Below are 26906 nucleotides of genomic sequence, written 5' to 3'. Positions count from 1 at the left end.
ATGACATTGCTATCCTGAGTGAAAGTGAAGAAGAATTAAATGATCTGCTGAACGGAATGAACAGTCTAATGAGTACACAGTATGGTTTGAGAGTAAATCGGAGAAAGATGAAGGTAATGAGAAGTAGTAGAAATGAGAACAGCGAGAAACTTAACATCAGGATTGATGGTCACGAAGTCAATGAAGTTAAGGAATTCTGCTACCTAGGCAGTAAAATAACCAATGACGGATGGAGCAAGGAGGACATCAAAAGCAGACTCGCTATGGCAAAAAAGGCATTTCTGGCCAAGAGAAGTCTACTAATATCAAATACCGGCCTTAATTTGAGGAAGAAATTTCTGAGGATGTACGTCTGGAGTACAGCATTGTATGGTAGTGAAACATGGACTGTGGGAAAACCGGAACAGAAGAGAATCGAAGCATTTGAGATGTGGTGCTATAGACGAATGTTGAAAATTAGGTGGACTGATAAGGTAAGGAATGAGGAGGTTCTACGCAGAATCGGAGAGGAAAGGAATATGTGGAAAACACTGATAAGGAGAAGGGACAGGATGATAGGACATCTGCTAAGACATGAAGGAATGACTTCCATAGTACTAGAGGGAGCTGTAGAGGGCAAAAACTGTAGAGGAAGACAGAGATTGGAATATGTCAAGCAAATAATTGAGGACGTAGGTAGCAAGTGCTACTCTGAGATGAAGAGGTTAGCACCGGCAAGGAATTCGTAGCGGGCCGCATCAAACCAGTCAGTAGACTGATGACAAAAAAAGAAACTGTTGTCGACCATTTGTTTTCCCTACCAGTTTTCCAGTTTTCACCTACTCATTCCCTCTCTTTGCAACGTTCCGGCCAGATATTTAAATGACCTGACTGCGTCAAACAGGACACAACTAATACTATATCCGAACATTACAGGTTTGTTATTCCTACTCATCTGCATTAAATTATATTTTTCCACATTTTGGGCTAGCTGCCATTCATCACACCAACTCGAAATTTTGTCTAAATCGTCTTGTCTCTTCCTACAGTCACTCAACTTCGACACCTTAATGTACACCATGGCATCGTCAGCTAACAACCAGAGATTGCTGCCCACCCTGTCTGCCAAATCATTTATATATGTAGAGAACAACAGCAGTCATATCACACTTCCCTGGGGCACTCCTGACGATACCTTTTCTCTGATGAATACTCAATATCGACGACAATATACTGCGTTCTCTTATTTAAGAAGTCTTCGCGCTAGTCACATATCTGTGAACTTATTCCAAATGCTTTCCAGAAACCTAGAAATATGGAATCTACCTGTTGCCCTTCGTCGGCAGTTCTCAGTATATAATGTGAGAAGAGGGGAAGCTGAGTTACGCATGAGCGATGCTTTCTAAAACCATGCTGGTTCGTGGGCATAAGCTTGTTAGTCTCAAGAAAGTTTATTATATTCTAACTGTGAATATATTCAAGGATTCTGCAGCAAAAGAAGTTAGCGGTATTGGGCAGTAATTTTGCAGGTCCGTTCTTTTACCTTTCTTATATACTGGAGTCACCTGCGCTTTCTTTCCAGTCATTGGGACTTTCTGCTGGGTGAGAGATTCACGATAAATGCAAGCTAGCTAAGGGGCAAATACCGTAGAGCACTCTTTGTAAATTGTAAATATCTTTTAATTTTCAAAGTTGTGGCTTTTATACAAAAAGCTGCAGCTGTAAACTGTGGTCACAAAGATTCTGTTGCAAATTATAAACATTTTTAACTAGACTGATTGTAGTACTTTCATAAAGCCCGGTCCACACGCAACGATCTGTCTGCGCAGACATTGGCGCAGATGTCTGTACATGCAAAAGATCGCTGCAAATGTGGTGCGTTCACACGACACAAACCCCAATCTACTACTCTCCCGCCATCTGTCGGTGTAGAAAAGAAATTTCAGTGGCAAGCGACTACGCTCCCCGTAAACGTCAAAAATTTAGTTAAGATATTTTGAAATATAGAATTGGAAGAAGTTCTGTTGTGGTCTGTGTTCGTAACTTGTGTTGCAAAAAACATTCAGACCAACCGCAGGAAACAGAGAAAGCGGTCAAAATAGTGTAGACAGTGGCTGCTAAAGCGAAAGCAGTTTTCTCACGTAAATTTACTGCGAGAGTTGCAGGGCCAACCTAACGACTGGCGAATTTATTTGCGGATGGATGTCGAAACTTTTAATTATCTCTTAATGTTTGTAACCCCTCATATTATGAGAAAAAATACTTGTATGAGAAGGGCAATTTCTCCTCATGAACGGCTGGCGGCAGCATTAAGATTCCTAGCAACGGGAAGGAGCTACAAGGATTTGGAATTTTCAACTGCAATATCGAAACAAGCGTTGAGTGAAATAATACCCAACACATGTGAAGCTATTTACGCTGTCCTGAAGGATGAGTTTTTTTATAACAGCAGTTAATTTTCTATTATGTTTGCACACAAATATGTTCTTTTGAATAAACTTTTGATAAACGTATGTGAAATATATTGTTTTACATTACTTCGTGTTCCATTTCCTCGCACATTGACACTCCAATTTCATCTTCAATTGTACTGCTGCTTGGTCTTGGCGTTTCTTGATCACTAAGAAAGCCAAGCAGATCAAAATACCATAACGTTGGCTGGTGTACTAAATCTACTCCTACACCAGATCTTCTAGATTTCTGAACTTTGGATAACTCTACTTTGGATAACTCTTTTCGGTAAACAGTTCGCAACGAATTTTTTTTTATTACTGTTTCTCTGTTTGCCGAGGTGTCAACTGCCTGCAATTTTTTAATTAGAGCATTGTATGCTGCTGTCTTTTTGTCTCGGTCACTATATTCTTTACTTTTAATCTTCCACAAGCACGTGTGGTTTCTATATAGTTCAATGAATTCACTTACAAACTCTCGAGAACACTGACGAGTATCAGTCATTTTAATGCCCTGTGCGCACAAATACAAACACTAGACTGAGCAAACAGCTGTTTCGCGCCAGATTTGCGGCGATCTCCTGTCTACACGCTCCAACTTGTCTGCGAAGATGTGGTTTGAACCCACAGATTTGAGAGGTTTCGCTGAATCCTCCAACTCCAACTTCTAGATTTGTACACACCTCAGGTTGGTGCAAATCTTCTGTCCACACGCAACGACCTGTCTGCGCAGATGTGATGTGCGCAGACATTTGCGCAGACAGATCTTTGCGTGTGGACGGGCCTTAAGGAGAGTATGATGATATATGCACATTTGTGTCTTTTTTGCAAAAAAGATGATGTAAACTATGATCACACGATGTGGTAAGAATGGTAAACATCGTATTGCTTTTTTGTGTTCTTATGAAGAACATCCATGCACGTTTTTTTTATGTTTATCCAGTCTGAATATATTAGGTCATGTTGTCTCATCTCATCTTCTGATCAAGCTGACTTACGTCACATCAGTTTCTATGTATCAATAAAACAATACAGCCCAGTAAAATAAAGATTCAGGACCATGTTTCCTTGTACTAGTCTTTTGTTAAGACAACTCTTCACAAATTATTGGTCAGCTGACCACATCCTTTTCAGGTGTCCCGTGTTCCCATTAAAACCAAAGATATTACAAAATGTGTTGTGAAAAGCGTAGTAGGATCTGTGATGATTGTGTTTAGATAGCGTGTTGATTAATGAGCGAAGTAGTGTTGTGATAAACTAAGACTGACGGTAGATAGTAATTGTAGAGAAGTATGGATATTGATTCAGCTCGGGTGTTAATTGATATGATTTCAAAAGATATGGGCCTGTACAGCGATATAGTGAATGTAGTAGGCGCTCTTTACATAGGAAAGATTGCGCTTTCCTTCTTAGTAAAAACAGTGAAATATTGTCGACTGTATATAAAATATAGTGTAAATGGAACGAGGAGTTTGGTGAAACAGTACGGGGAATGGGCAGGTATCTACCGCTTTGTCTCATTCTGATTCGTGTAAAAATTCAGATTTTAAGCTGTCGATGTGTAATGTTTGTTTGGTGTGCGAAATTCGTTTGAAAGTGTTTGCCCTTGTATATTCAGTAAATCTTGCAGGTAATAACTCTAGGTGTAAGTGTGAACCTCGTGTGGAATTGTTTATGAGTAGCAATGAAAAGAGTATTGCGACGAAGAATTCACAATCGCACTTTCCGTGGCAGAGAGAGGATACGAAATTCGCTAAACCTTATATTATGTATTGTGTGGTTTAGTAGTTAATGCTAATTTCGTCGATGTGTAACTGGTTTAGTTTAACAGCCGGTAATATCGCGAATGAAATAACAGGCTGAATTTGATCACAAGAAATTTTTCATGACGTTATGTACAATGTTAATTGTACACCGAAGCATGGGTGTGTAAATTTCCACAGCTGTTATGTTTTTGTACAATGGGTGTGAACTCAAATTGTGTTTGGTGTAATTTATTCCCTCTTGGCGGTCATAGAATATTTATGTATTTTGTGTTTCATAAATATTGATTTGTAACTTTAAAACACCGTGCAAATCAATATGTAAATAAAACAATAAACCAGGCATCTTCAGCTCCAGGGTTGTAGTTTACTTTACAGTACTTCCAGAGATATTTTGGGCAAATAATGTGTTCATTGTAAGGCATGTAATCCAGAAGAAAAATAATACTTTAATTACATAAAGGAATTTTTATTTTCAACAGATGTAATATGGTTTATTAGAAATATGAATGATTTAAATATTAAGTAGTTAACTTTTATTAATATAAATTAATTTGCCAAGTTTCTGGAAGTTACTTATGTGAAATTTTTGTGTAAAAGTCCATCATATGTCGGGGGTGCTGTAAAGCTAATTTACACCTTGGTTCTGTTCTCTGTCTTGAAACTGCACATTGTGTATTCCCTTCCTCCAACCTTCCCTGTTAATGGCTACTGACTCAGTAATTAGCAATGAAGCTATGCAATGATTATGGGCGACAGGAAAATGATATACTCTACCGTACATTAAGTATTTGACATGCTTGTCAGTTTTCTCTTACATTTTTAAACCCACAGCTATAGTGTTATGTTACATGTAAGTGGTATTAGTTGCTTTTTTATGAATGATCTGTATGCAACATGTGAATTTATACCACATCTACACCTTTAATGTGCATGGTACAGTATATGGCAGGGTAAGGTAGCAAATGTAGTTTACCTATTCGTAAACTAAAAATTGTCAGTAATGCATAGTTGCTTTGCAAACAGCACATAATTACTCTTTGCTGCATTTATGTTTGTGTGGTTATCACAAAGTCATATGATAGTGTCCCCTGTCCTTACTTAAAATGTGGCATCATATTGGCTCTTACCTGTTGATGCATTTTTTGTTGTAAATAACTGAAGCTGAGTCACTCATAGAAAATGGGGCTCTTATTTCATGATCGCATATACACCTATTTGTGACATACCTATTGAGTTTTTTTTCTTTTCTTTTTGTTTTTTTCCTGATGTGCACAACAGATTGATAAATGAATTTACTTGGCACATTAAGAATACCCCTTTTTTTTAATATTTCTGCACAATGAGGCTGACTACTATTTTTAGATATTATTCTAATGGGCTTTTTGTGCTGATTGTTTTGTTGCTTTGACCCCTAGAAGACAGCCAGTTAAGTAAAACTTTAGTGTACTTAGAGATAGTATGTAACAGCAAGGCAGTGACTGCTACCCACTGATGATAGGAAGCCAAGGGCATAACATGTTGATGACATACTCTTTGCCAGTATGTTCATAAAACATTGTGTTTGCACACAGTCTAAAGATTTAAGGAGTAAAGGTAATAACTGACCAACAGTTGAGGCACTCGGTTGTCGATACACTTGATCAACACTAAGAATATTGCTGGTTCTTGGACAAATCCTTCTTCAGATATATATTGTATACATACTCCAGCATGTATACATTGACTGGCCTAACTGCACATTGTTTGTGAAGGCATTAGTAAGATCTTTAGTATACTGGAATAGAACAACTTAACCACATTCTTCACCAGCACTGAGACTACTTATCATCATGAGGAACATCTGACCCACAATCTCTTCCAGCACTCCCAACGTGATATGCCACTGCCTGTTCAGTCTACATAAAACAATAGTCCATTCTTACTGCACACCTACTCCCAACCCCTTACCACATGGGACACACCCCAGTGCTAGATGTGACTGCCAGCAGTCCACCAGGAAGAATGGCCTCTGCCAAACTTTGCCCAAGAGTGGAGTTAAGCACCCAGTGGCAGAACATGGTGTTTGGCACAGCATGCTCGATTTTAATTGCTGTTTCACAACTCTAAATCCTTCACCCCTACAATAGCTTTCGTAGAAGTGTGTTTATGGTGTTTGCATACTTTCCATTACATGCTGCTGTAGGTAATGGTTTCCCTGGTGAGTGATAGGAAGTGAAAATGAAAAATCACTAATGGGACGCGGGTAGCCAATCACATTATAGTTCATAATTTTGTATGCTTTGTAAATTAAGTTAGCTGGTATTTTGTTTCGGTCTCAGCAATTGAAGATGTGCAATTAAGGCCCACCCTAACCACACCCTTGAAAAATACCATATATTATAAAAACAGGCAGTCATCTGTGTCAACAAAGATTATAAATGTCTATTAGGTCCCACCCTAATCACAGTCTCGGAAATCGTGACATATTCAGAAAAATCTGGGTTAGACTGAGAGATTCTCATTGGCTACTGTATATTAACACTCAATTGGCTATGATTAACAAAACCGAATTGGAAATAGCAGCGTGCAACTAATGAGTCACCGACACAGGTAGTGCACTTTGATCGATTGATTGATTTTGACAGTGAAGCTAAAACAGCTACCCACCACTGCCTGCACCGAAGCCGAGTTTATTGTGTGGTATCGCTCCCTGTATATCTACTAAAGCCAACCACTGCTCTTAAATAGTGCAAGGAGTTCCTTTACCAGTTTTTTGTTAGACACAATTTCTTCAGGTTTACTTGTCCCTAAGATTCTGTATCTTTTGCTCTCCAATGCCATGCATTCGAAGATTAGGTGTGATGCAGTTTCTTCACCCTCATCACAGATCCTACATTTAGAGTCTTCTTCCGTTATACACATTGTGTGTAGGTGTTTTTTGAAATTCCCATGGCCGGTCATACGTCCAGTCATGAGTTTGATCTCTTTCCTGCTCAATCCCAGGATTACAGAGATTCTTTTAAAACATGGCTTTGGCTTCATTACCTTACCATGTTTGTGTTTATAGGCCTTGGTCCAGTATTCTATGTGCTGTTTCCTGAGCCAGTTCTGTGGTTGTAGTTTGATCATAGCCTTGGTGATTGTCAGGACAGGTTCTGGGCCAATAAATGGAGTCGTTTCCCCCCTCCTGGCCAATCTGTTGGCTTGTTCATTGCCACAGATCCTCGAGTGGCCAGGGACCCACACTAGGTTTACCCTATTGCTTCCCTATAGCTCCACCAGAGCTCTGTGGCATTCTGCAACAATCTTAGATCTTATTGCAGGAGCTGCCAGTGATTTCAGGGCTGCCTGGCTGTCTGAATAGATGTAGATGCTATGGTCATTGTAGCACCTACACATATTCTCTTTTCTCACATGCCCTGATTGCAGTAATTTCAGCTTGGAATATAGAGGCCAGTTTTCCAAGAGAGATGATGCCCTCCAGTCTTGGCTTAACCCCATACACTCCTGCCCCAACACCTTGGTCTGATTTTGACCCATTGGTGAACCAAACAATGTCCCCTGTATGGTGTAGAACTGTTTTTTCCCCACTGCTTCCTGCTTCCAATTATTATATTGTAAGGGTTGTTGAAGCAGTTGGGAGTTGTTATATAGTCAGCAGGCATTTCTGCAGCCATTCCTATGTTTACCTCACTCACTATGTTAGTATGTGATTCTGGATATCCAGATGATATCCAGTTTTTGCCAGTTTTAAGTCTGTATGCCCCATCTGCTGCCTCCATCTTGACCCAAAGGTGTAGTGGAGGCATGTACAGCATGTCTTCCATCCCAGCGATTGGTGTGCTGCTAATTCTGCCTATTATGGCTAAGCAAGCCAGTCTCTGCACCTTACCAAGTTCCTTAGCTGCAACCCGCTGTTTGACCTCCTTCCACCACACTGCGGCCCCGTAGGAAATCATAGGTCTAACCACTTTGGTGTATATCCAGTGCATACCTCTGGGGCCTAGATATTTCACTATCCCCTTCACAGATAGAGTTTCATTGAAGAGCTTTAGATTCCACCTTGAGTGTTGGATATGCCTCTTCGTAAATGGCACAATAACAGTCTTCTTAGGATTAACCCTCAGATCCTGTTTAAAGCACCAATTTTGCACAGTGCCCAATCCTCCTTGTGCCATATTTCTAACTGTGTCAATATATTTGTCAAGTATTACTATGACACTAAGGTCATCTGTGTATCCTTGGCAGAAGCATTGTCTGGAATTTAGTTCCTCAATGAGTTCGTTCACCACTACATTCCACAATAAAGGGGACAGAACTCCTTGTGGGCAGCCTCTAATGGTGTTAGTTACCATCTTTTCATTCATTATGGTAACCTCTACCTTCCTTCCACTAAGCATGGCCCTGGTCCACCAACATATAGTGGTCCGTAGGTCATGCACCTCTGCTGCCCTTATCATGGAATCGAAGGTCATGTTATTGAAGGCCCACTCAATATTCAGGAAGATGTAGAGAGATATGTTTTGGAAGTGAAGTGCTTTCTCCACCCTCCCAACAAGTTGGTGGAGAGCTGTCTCATGTGATTTACCTGGTTGATATGCGTGTTGGTTTGAATGTAGAGGGGCCCTAATTAGCCTCCTCTCCCCAATGTATACATTAACCAGCTTTTCCAATGTTTTGAGAATGGAGGAGGACAGACTGATTGGTCTCATATCCTTAGCCTTGGTATGATGAATTCTCCCTGGCTTTGGAATGAAGAAAAACCTTCACTGCCCTCCAAGCATTGGGAATGAATCCTACTGCTAGGCTAACTCTGGATAACCTGCATAGGACTCTTATGAGATACTCTCCTGCCTGTTGTAGGAGAGCTGTAAAAATTCCATCTGGGCCAGGTGACTTGGAACAGTTGGAATGTTCCTACCACCCATTGGATTTTTTTGAAGTCCACACACTCCTTGGCCGATTCCCAGTCCTCTCTTCAAGTGCCTGAGAACCATTGTCTCTCCGGGATCACATTCTGGTTTGTATTGTGCTGCAGAGTGTATTGAGGAATGTGAGTTTTGAGGAGCAGTTCCAGCATCTCATGTGCTGTCTTTGTATATTCCCCATCCTCCTTCCTCAACGTACCTCCTGGATTGATTAGTACTCTAGTGAGGATTCTGTGACCTTGGGCTTGAGCAGCCTTGCTATCCACTTCCTCACAAAATGCCTTCCAGGATGTCTTCTTTGCTTGTCTGATTGCAAGGTTGTAGTTGACAAGGGCCTCATGATATTTAGCCATTGTCCTTTACATCTTGCAATGTTAAACAGTCTTTGTACCTGTTTTCTTTGAATTTCCAAGTTATTATTCCACCAAGGCACACTCCTATTTGTGCACTTCTTGGTGACTGTGCAGTTGTGCACTTTAGTCGTAGCTTCTCTGAATATCTTGGGTACAGTTCACTGTGAGCGCAATAATGATAGTTAATGGAACGAACCATATTTTTAGTGTATGCAGAAGTGTTATCTGCCGTTTCTTATTTGATGCCAGTCCAGCCACATTTATGTGTGATTTTTTTTTATGGATTTGAAGCCCTCTCTCCTCCCCATAGTTCTGTAGTAACTAACCTGAGGATACTGCATTGCATTAAGTGGATATACTAGTGGTGTACCACATTGATCACAGAGTTCATATGCCTGAAGATGAAGTTGTTAATCTTCGAAATCAATAGCAAGTGAACGAAAAACAATAACCATACACAGTTGCGTAGAGAATTCTCTGTATTCTGCAAAATAAAACAAACCTGATAGCGTCCTGGCCACATTGTTTATTGTAGTTCCAGTGGCATTGGAATAGTATCTCAAAAGCAACATAGTCATATTAAATGTGAACATGAAATGTCTCTTAGACGAAGACCTTTTATTCTCCCCACTTGGCTCACTATGTTAGAATATATTTTTTTATTGTATACACTACTGGCCATTAAAATTGCTACACCAAGAAGAAATGCAGATGATCAATGGGTATTCATTGGACAAATATATTATACTAGAACTGACATGCGATTACATTTTCACGCAATTTGGGTGCATAGATCCTGAGAAATCATTACCCAGAACAACCACCTCTGGCCGTAATAACGGCCTGGATTCGCCTGGGCATTGAGTCAAACAGAGCTTGGATGGCATGTAAAGGTACAGCTGCCCATGTAGCTTCAACACGATACCACAGTTCATCAAGTAGTCACTGGCATAGTGTGACGAGCTAGTTGCTTGGCCGCTATTGACCAGACATTTTCAATTGGTTAGAGATCTTGAGAATGTGCTGGCCAGGGCAGCAGTCGAAAATTTTCTGTATCCAGAAAGGCCTGTATAGGACCTGCAACATGTGGTCGTGCATTATCCTGCTGAAATGTAGGGTTTCGCAGGGATCGAATGAAGGGTAGAGCCATGGGTCGTAACACATCTGAAATGTAATGTCCACTGCTCAAAGTGCCGTCAATGCAAACAAGAGGTGACTGAGCCGTGTAACCAATGGCACCCCATACCATCACGCTGGGTGGTACGCCAGTATGGTGATGACATATACATTCTTCCAATGTGTGTTCACCGCGATGTCGCCAAACACAGTTGCGATTATCATGATGCTGTAAACAGAACCTGGATTCATCCGAAAAAATGACATTTTGCCATTCGTGCACCCAGGTTCGTGGTTGAGTACACCATCACAGGCGCTCCTGTCTGTGATGCAGCGTCAAGAGTAACCGCAGCCATGGTCTCCGAGCAGATGGTCCATGCTGCTGCAAACGTCATCGAACTGTTCGTGCAGATGGTTGTTATCTTGCAAACGTCCTCACTTGTTGACTCAGGGATCGAGACGTGGCTGCACGATCCGTTACAGCCATGCAGATAAGATGCCTATCATCTGGACTGCTAGTGATACGAGGCCGTTGGGATCCAGCACAGCATTCCATATTACCCTCCTGAACCCACCGATTCCATATTTTGCTAACAGTCATTGGATCTCGACCAACGCGAGCAGCAATGTTGCGATACGATAAACAGCAATTGCGATAGGCTACAATCCGACCTTTATCAGTCGGAAACGTGATTGTACGCATTTCTTCTCCTGACATGAGGACTCACAACAACATTTCACCAGGCAACGCCGGTCAACTGCTGTTTGTGTATGGGAAATCGGTTGGAAATGTTCCTCATGTCAGCACGTTGTAGGTGTCACTGCCGTCGCCAACCTTGTGTGAATGCTCTGAAAAGCTAATCATTTGCATATCACAGCATCTTCTTCCTGTCAGTTAAATTTCGCATCTGTAGCACGTCATCTTCGTGTTGTAGCAATTTTAATGGCCAGTAGTGTATATATCGCTGGACTGACTGCCCAGTAATATGACGATGACTGTGTCTGCCAGTCTGTTCTGAATATGAAACCATTGAAGTGTGAAGAGAAGAGTCATTTATTATTTTATTTGTAAGACTTTATCTGTTTGTAGATCTCATGGGTAGTAAATTGTAAGTGAATTACATGTAATCATAATTGGGACACATTCCACATATAGGCGAACTCACCCGCGTAATGTGCAATAAATGAATAGTATTGGCCGTATGAATCAGAGTCGAGCACAATATGGGTAAAATGAGATATCCGTACATTTTATTGTGGCCAGATCAGTGGAATCAGGCATGTGGGGACACAGTGTCCCTGATGATGTGCAAGCATATGTTTTAAGTTTTTGATAGATTACTATGTAAAGAGTTGACTATGAGGGCATTGATTTGAGTAAAACTGTCACAGTAAACAATTTATGTATGACAAAGGCTGATATTTACCATCTTGGGCTGTAAGACCGTGTAGGCAGGATTTGCAGCTGATTGCTCAACATTTCAGTTGTGTGAAACAATTTTTTAGAGCAGCTTCATCTGCCAAAATCGAATTTGTACCTTTGTGAACACTGTCACAATTACAGGACTATTTATGTTTGGTTAAGGTCATCTGGACGGATATTGGTATGTACTATTCTCACTAAAAAGTATGTGGATTTTTTATCACAGTACAGCTGAGGCCAGTAAGGTTACTCTTATTTTTTAATTTAATTTTATTTTGTTTTTGCCACCTGTGCTATATTTGGACCTCAGTCGGTTGTTGAATCATTCTCACATGTTTCTGCCTCACTACCCGTCACTACTCACGTGTTGCTATTACTGTGCAAGAGGTAGTCAGGCCTTGTGCATTTCAATGATAATATCATGTTGTACATTATAAGCATATTTCTCCACAAAATAACAGTTTAAATGTGGTTGGTGATTAATTCATGCGTTATATCAGTTTTTGAGATTTCACTGGCAGGCATTTATATTTTGCACTTAATTGTTTCCACTCTATTTTGTATCAACTAATAATTGCTACCAAGCTCTGACATCACCTCTCACTCTTTCACTTACTGGAAATGAATTCACACATTTTAGGTGTAGGGCTGGACATTAAAATCACAGCACAAGGAAGGGTAGCAAGTACTGAGGTTTTATTTACTGTTTGTATACCCTATAGTAGAGTACACTATTAAATCTGTAGGTGATTTTTTTTTGTGAAGTTTCGTACACATAGCAGCCGTTCAAGCAGGAACAGTGGCTCTGACACAGATGGGTATAGAACTGAACTGAACTTGGGTAAGAACTGTGGGTACGTCATTCCCTGAAGATTCAAATCTGTGCTGAAGTTCATCAATCATAGGAGCTGGTGAGTGGTGGTTTACCAGTCTTTCAGCAGCCCATGACCAAATGCTTTTAATGGGTGAGAGATCTCCAGAACATGCTGATCAGGACAAAAGTTAAACACGCTCTGTATTGAGGGTGATAAGAGAAGAACAGGCAGCACAGCATGCGTTATTTTGCAGAAAGATATGGTACCACTCCTGTGTCCAGTGTTGTTGCTGGGTGCACTACTTTCAGCACACCTCTCTCTGTTTCTGCATCAGTGGTTACCATGGAGGCTGTCTGTGGTGCTCCTACTGATGTTACACTGTCGTGTGGATACTTGTCTTGCTGGGAGGAAGCCCATTTCCAGAGCCAAGGTCTGTACAAGCCTGCATGGCCAAGTGATCAATGTGTCTGTCCTCTCAGGTGCTAGTCACATGTGGCAGTTGAGATCCTGCATTATGTTAAATGCGGCCCTACAAAACCCATTGATTCCATATTTGCATGACATTTGTGGGATCCCAAACAATGTGAGCAGCATTATTGAGAAACAGTAAACCACAGTCGTGATAGCCCACGATTGTGCCACTGTCAAAATCTGATGTTTGCTGTTAGACCTTTCTCTTTCTTACATGAGGTGTAACACAATCTCACAAACAAACAACACTCAGATAAGATGTATGAATGAGAAGTCTGCGGCATAATCTTTTCTTATGTACAGAATCTAGATGGTTTTACTCCTGCCTGTATTGAGTGGTTGTGCTGAAATGATAATCATTTGAATGTCACCTTCAGGACATGGCAATTTATTTCTGTTAATGCATTTGTGTGTTGGAGTTTCAAATCTGTTCAGAGGTAAATGTCGTTTGGGAACAACTGTAGTGTTTTAATCATCATCGGTCACTTTGTCATCCACAAGGAAGGGATTCTATTTAATCCTGTTTTTAGTAATAATAGTGCTCTGGCATATGCCACAGCAAGACACCTTGTTACTCTGTTGAGTTGTACTTCACATTAATAACTCTGTAGTTGATTCGTGGGATTGTATTTAAATGACTGATGGTTTTGGTGTGGTCTGTCTAGTCACTCGCATTCCTCTGATTTGTTACAGTTACCGCATTCGTTGCTCAATTAATTAAAATTTTCCATATTACTGAAGGATACAAGATTCATCACAAGACAGAAATGGAGATGGTAAAACCTCAGATATATCGTGCCCTACAGCAATAGTAGATTACACAGCTGTAAGGGGAGTAGACTATTTCTACCAGTGGAGAGAAAGATACGGTACTGCAGTAGGTCACTCAAACGGTAGCTTGGTAAAAAACTTTCTGTAGCCAAGATCTCATAAATTCTTATCTATTTTCAACAACTGGTTTCAGCGGACTTTGCTGTCATCCTGTGGTCTTCAGAAATTTTTGTTACAAAATGAGTTCATTGTGAATTAGAACCTCATGCCATGTTGCCATAGTAATGGATAAAATGTAGGATTTTATGCAAAGGTTTGTCAGAAATAAAACATTACAATTAAAAAGCACCTCGTGCGCATGGCCTTGCCTAAATATGTAGCACTCACTGATGATTGTTAACTCTTAAAAATCACAATGTACAGTAAACTGCAGATTTGCACATTGTTTATGTTTTCTTGACATATTCCATTCATTGATGATCCATCAATGAATGGAATATGTCAAGCAAACATGAACAGATGTGCACATGTGCAGTTTACTGTACCTTGTGATTATTAAGACTTAACAATCACCCCTGTATGCCCATCTTTTTAGCAATGGTTGTGGGACTCGGCTGTTTGATAGAGGATGTCAAATTAAACACTTTTCAGCCATCAACTTGATGGTTGAAGTAGTCACTGTAGCAAATATCTACTAATACCAGTATTGCTGGCTCCTGTTTCATTCACAAGCAAGGTAGATTATTCCTACATGTTGGTCAGGGGCCTGAAGATGGAATAGTAAAATGCTGAAACTGATTGCCTAATAAAGTAAGGTTGAACATTGACAGCTGAAAGGTGTTAAATTTGACATCCTCTTTAACAATCATCTGTCATCACTGCATATACACACATGACCATGTCCACAAGGTGCTTTTTAATTGTAAATGTTTTATTTATGACCAACCTTTGTATAATGTGGTACACATTATCTACCACTATGGCAATGTGGCATGTGGTTGTAACTTAACAATGAACATGTTTTGTAACAAAAATTTTTGAAGACCAGAACATGACAACAAAATCTGTCAAAACTTATTGTTGAAAATAAAGAATAATGTATGCAATCTTGGCTATAGAACACTTTTTATCATGTAAAACAGGTTGCTCCTTGTAACTTCTCAACATGAGAAAATTCAGTCACATGATAGCATTGTCATTTTTATTTTGTTTTTGACATTGCAGTAGTTAGCAGTTTCATCATGTGGAACTGTAGTAATGAAGGAAAATGTGGCCAACATTCTTTTCACCTTGCTCTTGTATGGCAGCTTTCAACTGGGAGAAATATAGAGAGAAGGGTAAGGTGAGCATTCATCACAGAAATACAAACCAGGGGTTTGTGGAGTTGTCCATTTCATATCAAATCAAAGGAAGTAAAATAAGATTACAGCACTGAATAAAATATATAAATTTAAAAGTCTAGACACAAATATGAACACAAGGCACAAATAGAAATGCTGTACACACACTCACTGTAAGACAAGACCATTAAACGAATTGAAAATTATTTTATTAATAAATATGTGCATAAATCTGTATATTGCAGATAAAAAAAAGCTGTGCAGAGTTAGTTAGAGGCACCATGTCACAGATTGCACGGCCCCTCATGCCAGAGGTTCGAGTCCTTCCTCAGGCATGGGTGTGTGTTTGGTGTTTTTAGCATAAGTTAGTTTAAGTGGTGTGTAAGTCCAGGGACCGATGACGTCAGCTGTTTGGTCCCTTAGGAATTCACACACATTTGAACAGGAAAAATATTACTTAAAACACGAGGCACGCGATGTACAACTGAAACAATTAAATCATATCTCACACATTAAGTATCAAACAGCTAGCTTATTGGGTCCAAACAAGTGATACTTTCAATGCCAGATTGCAGCATCACACAGATGTGGAACTTTGATATCCCTGTGAACTCTGGGAATTAAATTTGTATGTGGGGCACACATGTCCCACTGGTCATGAAATGATCAGTTAACATTAGGTTTATTGAATTAACATACATATTTTGGCATATATTAACTTCCATTTACTTTTTATTCAGTGGCTAGTTCTGTGGACAGACAGGTGGAGTTGAAATGGGGAGCACTTTGGTACCTATTGTTGCCAATCTGTTTATGAAAGATCTTGAGAAACAAGGTATGGGGTTGGTGGAATTGTAACCTGCATGTTTTGTAGATATACAAATCTACCTCTGTATGGAATATAACAGCGTTTTAGAATATCTGAATTCAATCCACTTGAATATTCCCTTCACTGAGGAGGTGGAAAATTATGGCTGCTTTCTCTTCCTTGATGTGTTGCCCAGGAGGAATGTTGATGGTACATTGGGACATGACATTCATAAGGAGCCGACACACACTGATTATTATCTTCAGGCTGATAGTTGTCATCATCCAGCTCAGTGTGAAGGATGCTTTATACCTTGGGTCATGGTGCCCACATCATCTCAGACCCTGAAAGTTTGTTAGCTGAACTAGCCCACCTAGAAATTACCTTTCACCATGGTGGTTATACTAAAAGACAAATAAGAGACAGAAATCACTATCAATCAACTGTGAATTGGATGAGTGGAATAACAAGGTGGCACTAAGTCTGACGCACTTTTACCTTACGCGCAAATCATTTCCAGCAAGATCAGTCATATACTGCAGAAACATTGTGTAAAGTGTGTTTTTTGACCACCATCTAAGATTAGGGGCCTTATAGGGTCTGTAAATGATCTCGATTTGCGTAAGGTGGTTGTCTGCCACATCCCATGCAGTTGTGGCGTGTCATACATTGGTCAGAGTGTGGAGGAGTGGTGTATACAGTGTAAGTTTCACACACACTTACAGTAGCCTAGCAAATCTGCTATTCAAAAACATTGCCTTGTTACCTGACATTTTATGGAATATGACAACACAGATATTCTGATGAGTACTTCCAGCTTTTAGGATAGTTTTGTTCAGGAAGAAGGTGTGATTAAATTAACAAGTGCCCATATAAATAGAGATGGTGGTTTTAGTTTAATTTCTGCCTGCAATCCTCTGTGTCTGGTCAAACAACAAAGGGACAGTTGTTCACACATTGATGATTACTATTCACTACTGTTAACCTAAGACATTGATCATTTGTGGTTGTGTGGTGTGTTAACTTTTTACTGTCTGTTGTCTTTCTGTGTATACTGTATTATGGTTCTTTCATAGCTCCACTTACTGAGGGTGCTCTCTGGTCACATTTGTACCTCGAAAATGGTGGGGTGTTCACTTGTTGAAATGTTGATGGTTGTCATAGACGTTACCTAGCTATTGTCTCGTAAGTTGTGGGAATAGGTGCCTCTATGCCTCAGAATATGTACACATCATTTTGTGATATACTCACAGTATATAAGTGCCTACAACAAGCATCATCCTGAAAGCTGACATTTAGTGTATCATTATTTGATATTTTAAGATTCACTTAGAGAGAACTATTATTACTCTTAATCACCCATCTGCTTTCTAAGCGGTCTGGTAGTTCTTAAATAGATAAAGAAGCAAGAAATCTCTGATTCTGAAAAGAACAAGACATTCCATTTGATCGAATATGTTTAAAACTACATGTATTTTTCATTTGTGGGAAATGGTAAGAAACAACATGTTGTCAAGATTGTTTCACTGCTTTTGTCCAGATCCCAAAAGTTCTGCAAATCTTGAGATGGTTCTAGATTTTATTTTTGCTAGATCATCCGACTTACTGTATTATTTTATGTTGCTATATAAATCTAGATTTTTCAATATAATCTATTAGGGTGATGGAATAACTCTAGATTCACTAATGTCATAGTCATTTACTGTATAAGACTCAAGTGGCATTGGACCAGTCAGTCTTACACCGTGAGGCACTGGTGACATGGTTGATTGTAGTGATTGTGTTAGCACCCATTTCTGGGACACAGTGAGGCATTCCAGCCCCAGTTTGAATCTATCCAGTAGATTATTAGGTGAATATCAGGCTGGTTCCCACATCCTGCGTGAGATACATGCTACACAAAAATTTAGAAAACCTTCTCACAACTGTGTACAGAATTCACTCTAGATGAAGATGTCTGGGGTACACTGATTGGATGACCTTATATGTTTAGCCTTCTGAAAGCCATAATCATCAGCAGCAACAAGATCTGAGCCACAAGATATGCAAAAAATGCAATTGATGTGGTGTTTGATGTGATCTCTTGATTGTTAATATTATTGTTTGCTTTTGTGTTTTCAAGTTACCTTGTTGCTAAGGTAAGAAAAATATCAAAAGGTTTATGGGTTTGCAAGGATTGTTGAACTGAATATCACTTTATATTCACTATATGCCAATTAAAATAAACTGAAGCACTCTTATAAAATTCATTACGCATGTAAGAGCGGTTGGGTATTCAGAGACAGAAGCTTTGCCGTAATGTGCCAAGTTGTACAACTACCACAGACTCTATAATGATATCTCTCTCCATATTGCTTATCTATTTCTGTGAACCCTGAGTAAAAATAGAATACAAACAACAGCTGCACACCCACATGAACATCATTCTGTTTCCTAAATACATATTTTGAAGGGAATTCCTGAATTTTTAAAATACTCCAGTTGATATAAGGAATATGACCGACTGATGGCAAATATTTATACAGTGTATTAGAATTTACTCACCAGCTTTTTAAGTTACATTCACACATTTTCTCTATCACCGGTTTACGTGTAGTTAATGGTAGAGTTATAATTAGCGAGTGGAGATTTGAACAAAACAAAAGCATTCATCTTTTCTGTTGAATTATTCACTTGCTTTTGCTATCATTCAAGTAAAAGTTGTCATTGGCGCTTGGAATAGGAATAGGGTATGGAGGAGACAGTGAAGAAGCCTAAAGACCTTGTAAATCACTGGTGGCTGAATTATATGAGTTCATCACTAAGCCTTTTCACAGTTGTTATTGACTTAAACACATGACAACAATGGTGAAAAATCAACTCCCAAACAATTCAATCATCCTTGAAAAGAAAGACTCATGGGGGGGGGGGGGGGTGATATTGGAAATATAGGAAAAGTAGGATTAATATTTCAGATAATGCTACAGTATTTTATTTTACATGTGGAGTAACTATCCTCCAACACAAACAATTGACACCAAGGGAACTAACAGGCTCCTCATTACCACCTCCCATGCATTTGGCTAAGGGAAAAAAGAGAGACAAAGGCCTCTCTGAGAAATTGATTCCACATGGAATAAATGCAGAGCACATGTGGATGAACTGAAACTCTGCACAAGAAATAACCCCCCTTGCCCCTTTGTACTTCTGTTTACAAGACAGATTTTGATGCTGCTTCAACTTGTGTGCTATGTATGCTCCACCAAACTGATGTCTTTGTTGGGAAACAGGCCTAAGTGGTAGCCATTGATTTGAATATAATAATAATAATTAATAATAATAATAATAATAGAAATGAACATCAGCACTAGTTGTATACGTGAACAACATACATTACAATTATCCTGCTTGCAAGAAAAATACAAACAGTAGCTGTACTACTGCACATGTCAATAATGGTAGTAACTTGTTTCCTTCATTTAGTACCACTCAGACAGGCTGTTTTTTCTTCTTTTTTGAAAAAAGCTTCCATTGATTATATTCTGCAGCTTTCTCCACACCACCTATATGTAGGAGGGTGGAACACACAATGTATGATGGGATTCTGTGTCCACCAGGCACTTTTTTTTTCCCACTGACACTTGTTTTACTCCCCTACACTGACAGACATAGCACAATGAAAAGTGGTTGAATGACATCTGTCCACTTGATCATCTGGATCTACCTTCCACACAAACCAGTTGACGCTACAGAGATAGTTTCTCATTAGAGCGGTTTAAGAATTAGCTGTCCAATTAACTTGTTTGACCATCAAGACAGCTTTTGGAACTGGCAAGATTGCATCACACACTTGATCCAAGCCTGTCCCAAAAATCTCCAGTTCAGCTTAATATGCAACCTGTCTGGAAGCATATCAGCAACTCTTACTTCACAATCTGGGGCAGACACACACTATGAAATTTCAGATGTTGATTATATGTAGAGAATTGTGCAAAATTTTAGGTTGTGAGGTTACAAGTATAAAGGACAATCAGAGAGAGAGACCATGGCAAGTGTTTAGAGAGTTGATATATAATACTACTTCCTCAGTTTTCATAATAGGAAGACTGATTGTAGTTATGGAACTTTTGCAATAATGGTTTTATTCAGACAGCAATTATCTCTGAACAACACTCCAAGGCATCACTTGGACAATGTTGGAGTGTTTTTAGCACTTCATCAGCACTGGATGTTAAAGGAGATGGATCATTTGAAATCATGTTATAGTAATGATAAGGAGTTGGACCGGTGGTCTTGGGGTAGTGTCTTTAATTCATAATCAAAATGTTTTTGGTCCCGGGTATTAATCCCGCCGCTGCTTAAATTTTGATTAATAATCAGCATTGGTGGCTGAAGACTTCCAGCATAAGAAGTCACCCTCACTCTGCCAACATCTTGTCAAAGAGTGCGTAGGAGCAGACGGAGGTTCAGGGTACTCTCTTGTCCTACAGTGGGAAACTGCCCCTGAAGGCAGAAGACTCAACAAAGATCAACAGCACGAGGATGCAGAAGGCAATGGAAACCACTGCATTAAAGACACATAACTTGTATCCACAGGACATGTGGCCTGTAATTGAAGAAGTGTCATGATTCCGGAATAGTCCCCCATTCGGATCTCCGGGAGGGGACTGCAAAGGGTTAGGTTACCATGAGAAAAAGATTGAATAATCAACAAAATAATAACATTCTATGAGTCGGGGCATGGAATATCAGGAGCTTGAACGTGGTAGGGAAACTAGAAAATCTGAAAAGGGAAATGCAAAGGCTCAATCTAGATTTAGTATAGGTGTCAGTGAAGTGTAGTGTAAAGAAGAAAAGGATTTCTGGTCAGATGAGTATAGGGTAATATCAACAGCAGCAGAAAATGGTATAAAGGGAGTAGGATTTATTATGAATAGGAAGATAGGGCAGAGAGTGTGTTACTGTGTACAGTTCAGTGATAGGGTTACTCTTATCAGAATCGACAGCAAACCAACCCTGATAATGATAGTTCAAGCATACATGTCGATGTCACAAGCTGAAGATGAAGAGATAGAGAAAGTGTATGAGGATATTGAAAGGGCAATACAGTATGTAAAGGAGCTGAAAATCTAATAGTCATGGGGGACTGGAATGCAGTTGTAGGGGAAGGAGTAAAACAAAAGGTTACAGGAGAATATGTGCTTGAGACAAGGAATGAGAGAGGAGAAAGATTAATTGAGTCCTGCAATAAACTTCAGCTAGTTATAGTGAATACTCTGTTCAGGAATCACAAGAGGAGGAGGTATACTCGGAAAAGGCCAGGTGATACAGGAAGATTTCAGTTAGATATCATCATGGTCAGACAGAGATTCCGAAATCAGGTACTGGATTGTAAGGTATACCCAGGAGCAGATATAGACTCAGATCACAACATTAGTAGTGATGAAGAGTAGGCTGAAGTTTAAGAAATTAGACAGGAGGAATCAATACGCAAAGAAGTGGGATATGGAAGTACTAAGGAATGACGAAATATGCTTCAAGTTCTCTAAGGCTATAGATACAGCAGTAAGGAATAGCTCAATAGGCAGTACAGTTGAACAGAAATGCACATCGCTAAAAAGGGCGATAACAGAAGTTGAGAGGGAAAACATAGGTACAAAGAAGGTAACTGCGAAGAAACCATGGGTTACAGAAGAAATACCTCAATTGATTGATGAAAGGAGGAAGTACAAAAATGTTCTGGGAGACTCAGGAATACAGAATTACAAGTCGCTGAGGAATGAAATAAACAGGAAGTGCAGGGAAGCTAAGACGAAATGGCTCCACAAAAAATGTGAAGAAATTGAGAAAGAAATGATTGTCGGTATGACTGACTCAGCATACAGGAAAGTCAAAACAACCTTCGGTGACATTAAAAACAAGGGTGAGAACATTAAGAGTGCAACAGGAATTCACTGTTGAATGCAGACGAGAGTGCACATAGGTGGAAAGAATACCTTGGAAGCCTCTAAGAGGGGGAAGATTTGTCTTACGTGATAGAAGAAGAAACAGGGGTTGATTTAGAAGAGGTAGGAGACCCGGTATTGGAATCAGAATTTAAAGGAGCTTTGGAGGACTTAAGATCAAATAAGGCAGAAGGGATAGATAACATTCCATCAGAATTTCTAAAATTGTTGCGGGGAAGTGGTAACAAAATGACTATTCACATTAGTGTGTAGAATGGTATCAGGTTGGCGACATACCATATGACTTTTGGAAAAACATCATCCACACAATTCCGAAGATGGCAAGAGTTGACAAGTGCAAGAATTATTGCACAATCAGCTTAACTGCTCATGCATCCAATTTGTTGATAAGAATAATATACAGAAGAATGGAAAAGAAAATTGAGGATGTGCTAGATGACTGTCAGTTTGGCTTTAGGAAAGGTAAAAGCATGAGAGAGGCAATTCTGATGGTGCAGTTAATAATGGAAACAAGACTAAAGAAAAATTGAGACACGTTCAGAGGATTTGTTGACCTGTAAAAAGCATTCAACAATGTAAAATGGTGCAAGATATTTGAAATTCTGAGAAAAGCAGGGGTAAGCTACAGGGAGAGACAGGTCATACACAATATGTACAACAGTCAAGAGGGAATAATAAGAGTGGACGACTAAGAACAAAGTGCTCGTATTAAAAAGGGTGTAAGACAAGGATGTAGTCTTTCACCCCTACTGTTCAGTCTGTACATTGAAGAAGCAATGATGGAAATAAAATAAAGGTTCAGGAATGGAATTAAAACTCAAGGTGAAAGGATATCAATGATATGATTCGCTGATGACATTGCTATCTTGAGTGAACGGGAAGAAGAATTACATGATATGCTGAATGGAATGAACAGTCTAATGAGTACAGAGTATGGATTGAGAGTAAATCGAAGAAAGATGAAGTTAATGGGAAATAGTAGAAATGAGAAAAGCGTGAAACTTAATACCATGCTCGATGGCCATAAAGTAGATGAAGTTAAGGAATTCTGCTACCTAGTCAATAAAATAACGAGTAAAGCAGAATAGCAATGGCAAAAAGGGCATTCCTGGCCAAGAGAAGTCTACTAATATCAAATATCAGCCTTAATTTGAGGAAGAAATTTCTGAGAGTGTACATCTGGAGTTCAGCATTGTATGGTAGTGAAACATGGATTGTGGGAAAACTGGAACAGAAGAGAATCGAAGCATTTGAGATGTGGTGCTACAGACGAATGTTGAAAATTAGGACTGATAAGGTAAGGAATGAGGAGGTTCTGCACAGAATCGAAGAGGAAAGGAATATGTGGAAAACACTGATAAGAAGGGACAGGACAGTAGGACATCTGTTAAGACATGAGGGAATGACTTCCATGGTACTAGAGGGAGCTGTAGAAGACAAAAACTGTAGAGGAAGACAGAGATTGGAATACGTCCAGCACATAATACAGGATGTAGGTTGCAAGTGTTACTCTGAGATGAAGAGGTTTGCACAGGAGAGGAATTTGTGGCGGGCTGCATCAAACCAGTCAGAAGACTGAAGACCTGGAAAAAAAAAGGAATAAAGTTGTCCTTTCGCCGGATGGCAGCTAGATAATGCTTTGTCCGATGCTTTTTAAACTGCCTCTGTCAAAGTTAATACCAGCACTGCATGTTGTGGCATCTGGAAAATCATCCTTGTACCAGTGTTGGATAGCTTTAGAATACAGAAAGCTACTTAGTAAATTCCAGTGTGGATTTACCATGTTTCGCCCCACACTTGAAAACCTCGTAGTTCTATTAGATATGACAGGTTTTCTTATGTAGACATCACAACTACCTTTTGAATGCCAGCAATGCTGTGTGAAGCACAATATCCTATAACTCGACAAATATGATTCCAACCTTCACATAGTTCATAGTACAGATGATTTTTTGGTATAAACTTGGTGATACTCTGTTAAATGAAACGTACAAAAGGATGATTTTTGTCAGGAATTTTTCTGAAATATGGCTCTTTTTTCCAATAACTCTCTCTCTCTCTCTCTCTCTCTCTCTCTCTCTCTCTCTCTCTCTCTCTCTAACACACACACTCACACATTCACTCTCATATCTGGCCAATGCCAGGTTGGGACAAGTATGGTAGTTCTCAAATTCTGTGGAGAAATGACAAGTAAGTAAGTGTAGACTATTATTACAATGGGGTTGCCACTCCCAAAGGCATTTTATAGCTACTGCCTTCATCCCTTGCCTTCCCCCCCAACCCCCAGTCCCCCAGGTAGGAATCTGTGTACCTCTCTCTCTGCATGTAATGTATATTGCACGATCATATGATATTCTTTCTTGAAGTGTTTCTGCGTCATTAACAACATTGTTTGAAATTAGCAGTATCAACTATCCTTGAATTTCATTGTTTATTGTTTTGATATAACACCTACAAAGACATGAGAATTGTATTTGTTGAACGTTAATGAAATAGCATGTATCTTCCAGTAATTTTATAAATGGGATTCTTTAAACAGTTTTTTTTTTCAGTCTAAACTACATTAGGTAATATACTCTGTTGGGGTATTAGTTTTTGTGTGATCTTGTTTGCGAGCGAATGGCCTCAGGAAGGTTGGGAACCACTTCTGTACAGAATAGACAGATAAGTTTTTATTTTTGTCCAACGACAGTTGTACAATTGAGTTTCATGTCTGACAAGGATATTCTCTGCTGACCATCTGTAAACTACTGCACCCTATTTTCACAGTATGTATGTCACTCTCCAACATCCAAGCCATCAGTTGGCACAACTCAGAGGAACTGGTCCACTTCAGAGATGTCCAACACATCTCTGGATGAAACATCATGAACAAAAAAGTTTCAAGTACTATGGCCACAACAATCCTGAAGATTCACCAGCAATGGAGACAGGAGCTTTACATTGAAAAAAACATATTTCAGTTTTTGGCATGTGACTGATTAATGGAGAACTTCTGAATGTTCAGCCGAGCTGCTGTTCCTATTTTATGCACAATATTTCAATGACCAAGCTAGTCGTCTTCAAGTGTTGCGAGTTTTGCTGTTGTATGTACAACAGCTCAGCTGAATGTAAATTACTCAAACAAACACATTGATAATCAGTGTTAATTCCAAAGGAAAAAAACCGTATTAATTACACATTTTCATTAGTCTCTTCTTTGATATTGCTCAATTTCCTTTACTACCAGTGGTCTGGTATGGGCATACCTATCACAATTGCCTTGGAAGGTGTAGCAAGATATGAAAAAAGGTTGTAATAAAACTAGCAAACATTATTGTGGTGATTATTATAATTGCAGGACTAGAATGTGCAAGAGGCACTCTTCCTCATCATGAAACTTGAACCAGTAAATATGTTTCTCAGGGAAGATGACAGCATGAAACAACAACTAGCACTATACTGCAATATGTTTCCTTGCAAAAAAATTAGTGCTAGGACTGATAGAGGAAATAGAGAAGATACAAAGAAGAGCAGCATATTGTGTTACAGGTTCATTTAGTAAGTGTAAAAGCATCACAAAGATGCTCAGAAAAATCCAGTGACAGTCGCTGCAAGATAGATCTTCTGCATCATGGTGTTGTGTACTGTTAAAGTTCTGAGAGCATAGATTCCTTGAAGAGTCAGCCAATATATTGCTTCCTTGTACATGTATCTCACGAAAAGACCATGAAGATAAAATTAGAGAGATTTGAGTCCATGTGGAGGCTTACTGGCAATCGTCTGTGAGCTGTTTGCAACTGGAACAGGAAAAGGGGAAGTGGCACTGGCGCACAAAGTACCTTCCACCACATGCTGTAAGGTGTCTTGTGGAGTATAGATGTAGATATGGAATGGGCACCAGCAGAATATACTCTGCTCATCAGAGAATACACCAGTTTCATCAGTTAGGCAGATAGTGTAATACATGTACATCTATGTTTACTCATGACTTTAATGCACTAGTCAACTATGTCATATCTTTAATTGTTATTTCTGTGGAGTTTGATGATCTTGTAAATTTTAATAGAAGCTGTGTGTTATGTTGCACCATGTACACTCTTTTTTTTTATATATTTTCAGTGGTTACTGGTGCTAGTGATGGCATTGGGCGTGCTTATGCAGTTGAATTGGCAAAACGTGGAATGAACATTGTTCTTATAAGCCGTACTGCAAGTAAACTGCAAAATGTTTCAGAAGAAATAGGTGAGTGTTATGAAGTATTTGGTTGTCATTAGGAGTGAACTGTATAAATTGTGCAAATTGCACATTATTCAACTTTATTTGACACAGGGAACATTTTCGTTTGTTATATAAAACACACATTTTTTTGGCTGTTTGAAGTGTAAAGAAATTTCTCCCAGCATTATGTGTGTTTCACATCTTTTCTTAAATTTTCTGTTTGAGAGATTTTCCATCTCATGCTGATAGGTATCACTGGTTATTTTGTATTCTGCTTGGGCACTGCCTATCTAAGTCTATACGTATTTAAATCAAACTGAATGCATGCGGCCACATGCTGACAGTCAATGTTCTCATTCATATGGATGCTTTATATCCAGGGAAATGGGTGTTTGCTCCCATTACTTATTAACTAGGGCAAATCATAAATTTAATTAAAATGTATTATCTCTTTTTCATATCCTTTTTATGATTTCAAATCACTGTTTATGAGTTCATGACTTTGATATATCTTTGTAAAGAAGATTAAAGAATAGCACTTGCAGGGGTCCCATATGATTGG

General features: G+C 39.3%; 1 protein-coding gene across 1 annotated transcript in view; it reads left to right on the top strand.

The window, feature by feature from the left end:
* The first annotated feature begins 3627 nt into the window (after positions 1-3627).
* LOC126248487 (hydroxysteroid dehydrogenase-like protein 1) overlaps positions 3628-26906 on the top strand; it is a 123162-nt gene continuing 99883 nt past the window's right edge. The window contains exons 1-2 of the mRNA XM_049949512.1: positions 3628-3929; positions 26246-26368. Of these exons, the coding sequence (XP_049805469.1) occupies positions 3722-3929; positions 26246-26368 (331 nt within the window). The 5' untranslated portion in view covers positions 3628-3721. The remainder of the gene's footprint in view (positions 3930-26245; positions 26369-26906) is intronic.

This window comes from Schistocerca nitens, chromosome 3 (assembly GCF_023898315.1).
Source record: "Schistocerca nitens isolate TAMUIC-IGC-003100 chromosome 3, iqSchNite1.1, whole genome shotgun sequence".
NCBI lineage: Eukaryota > Metazoa > Arthropoda > Insecta > Orthoptera > Acrididae > Schistocerca > Schistocerca nitens.
Note: the sequence above shows the minus strand (reverse complement) of the source record. Positions and strands in the feature narration are given on the sequence as shown.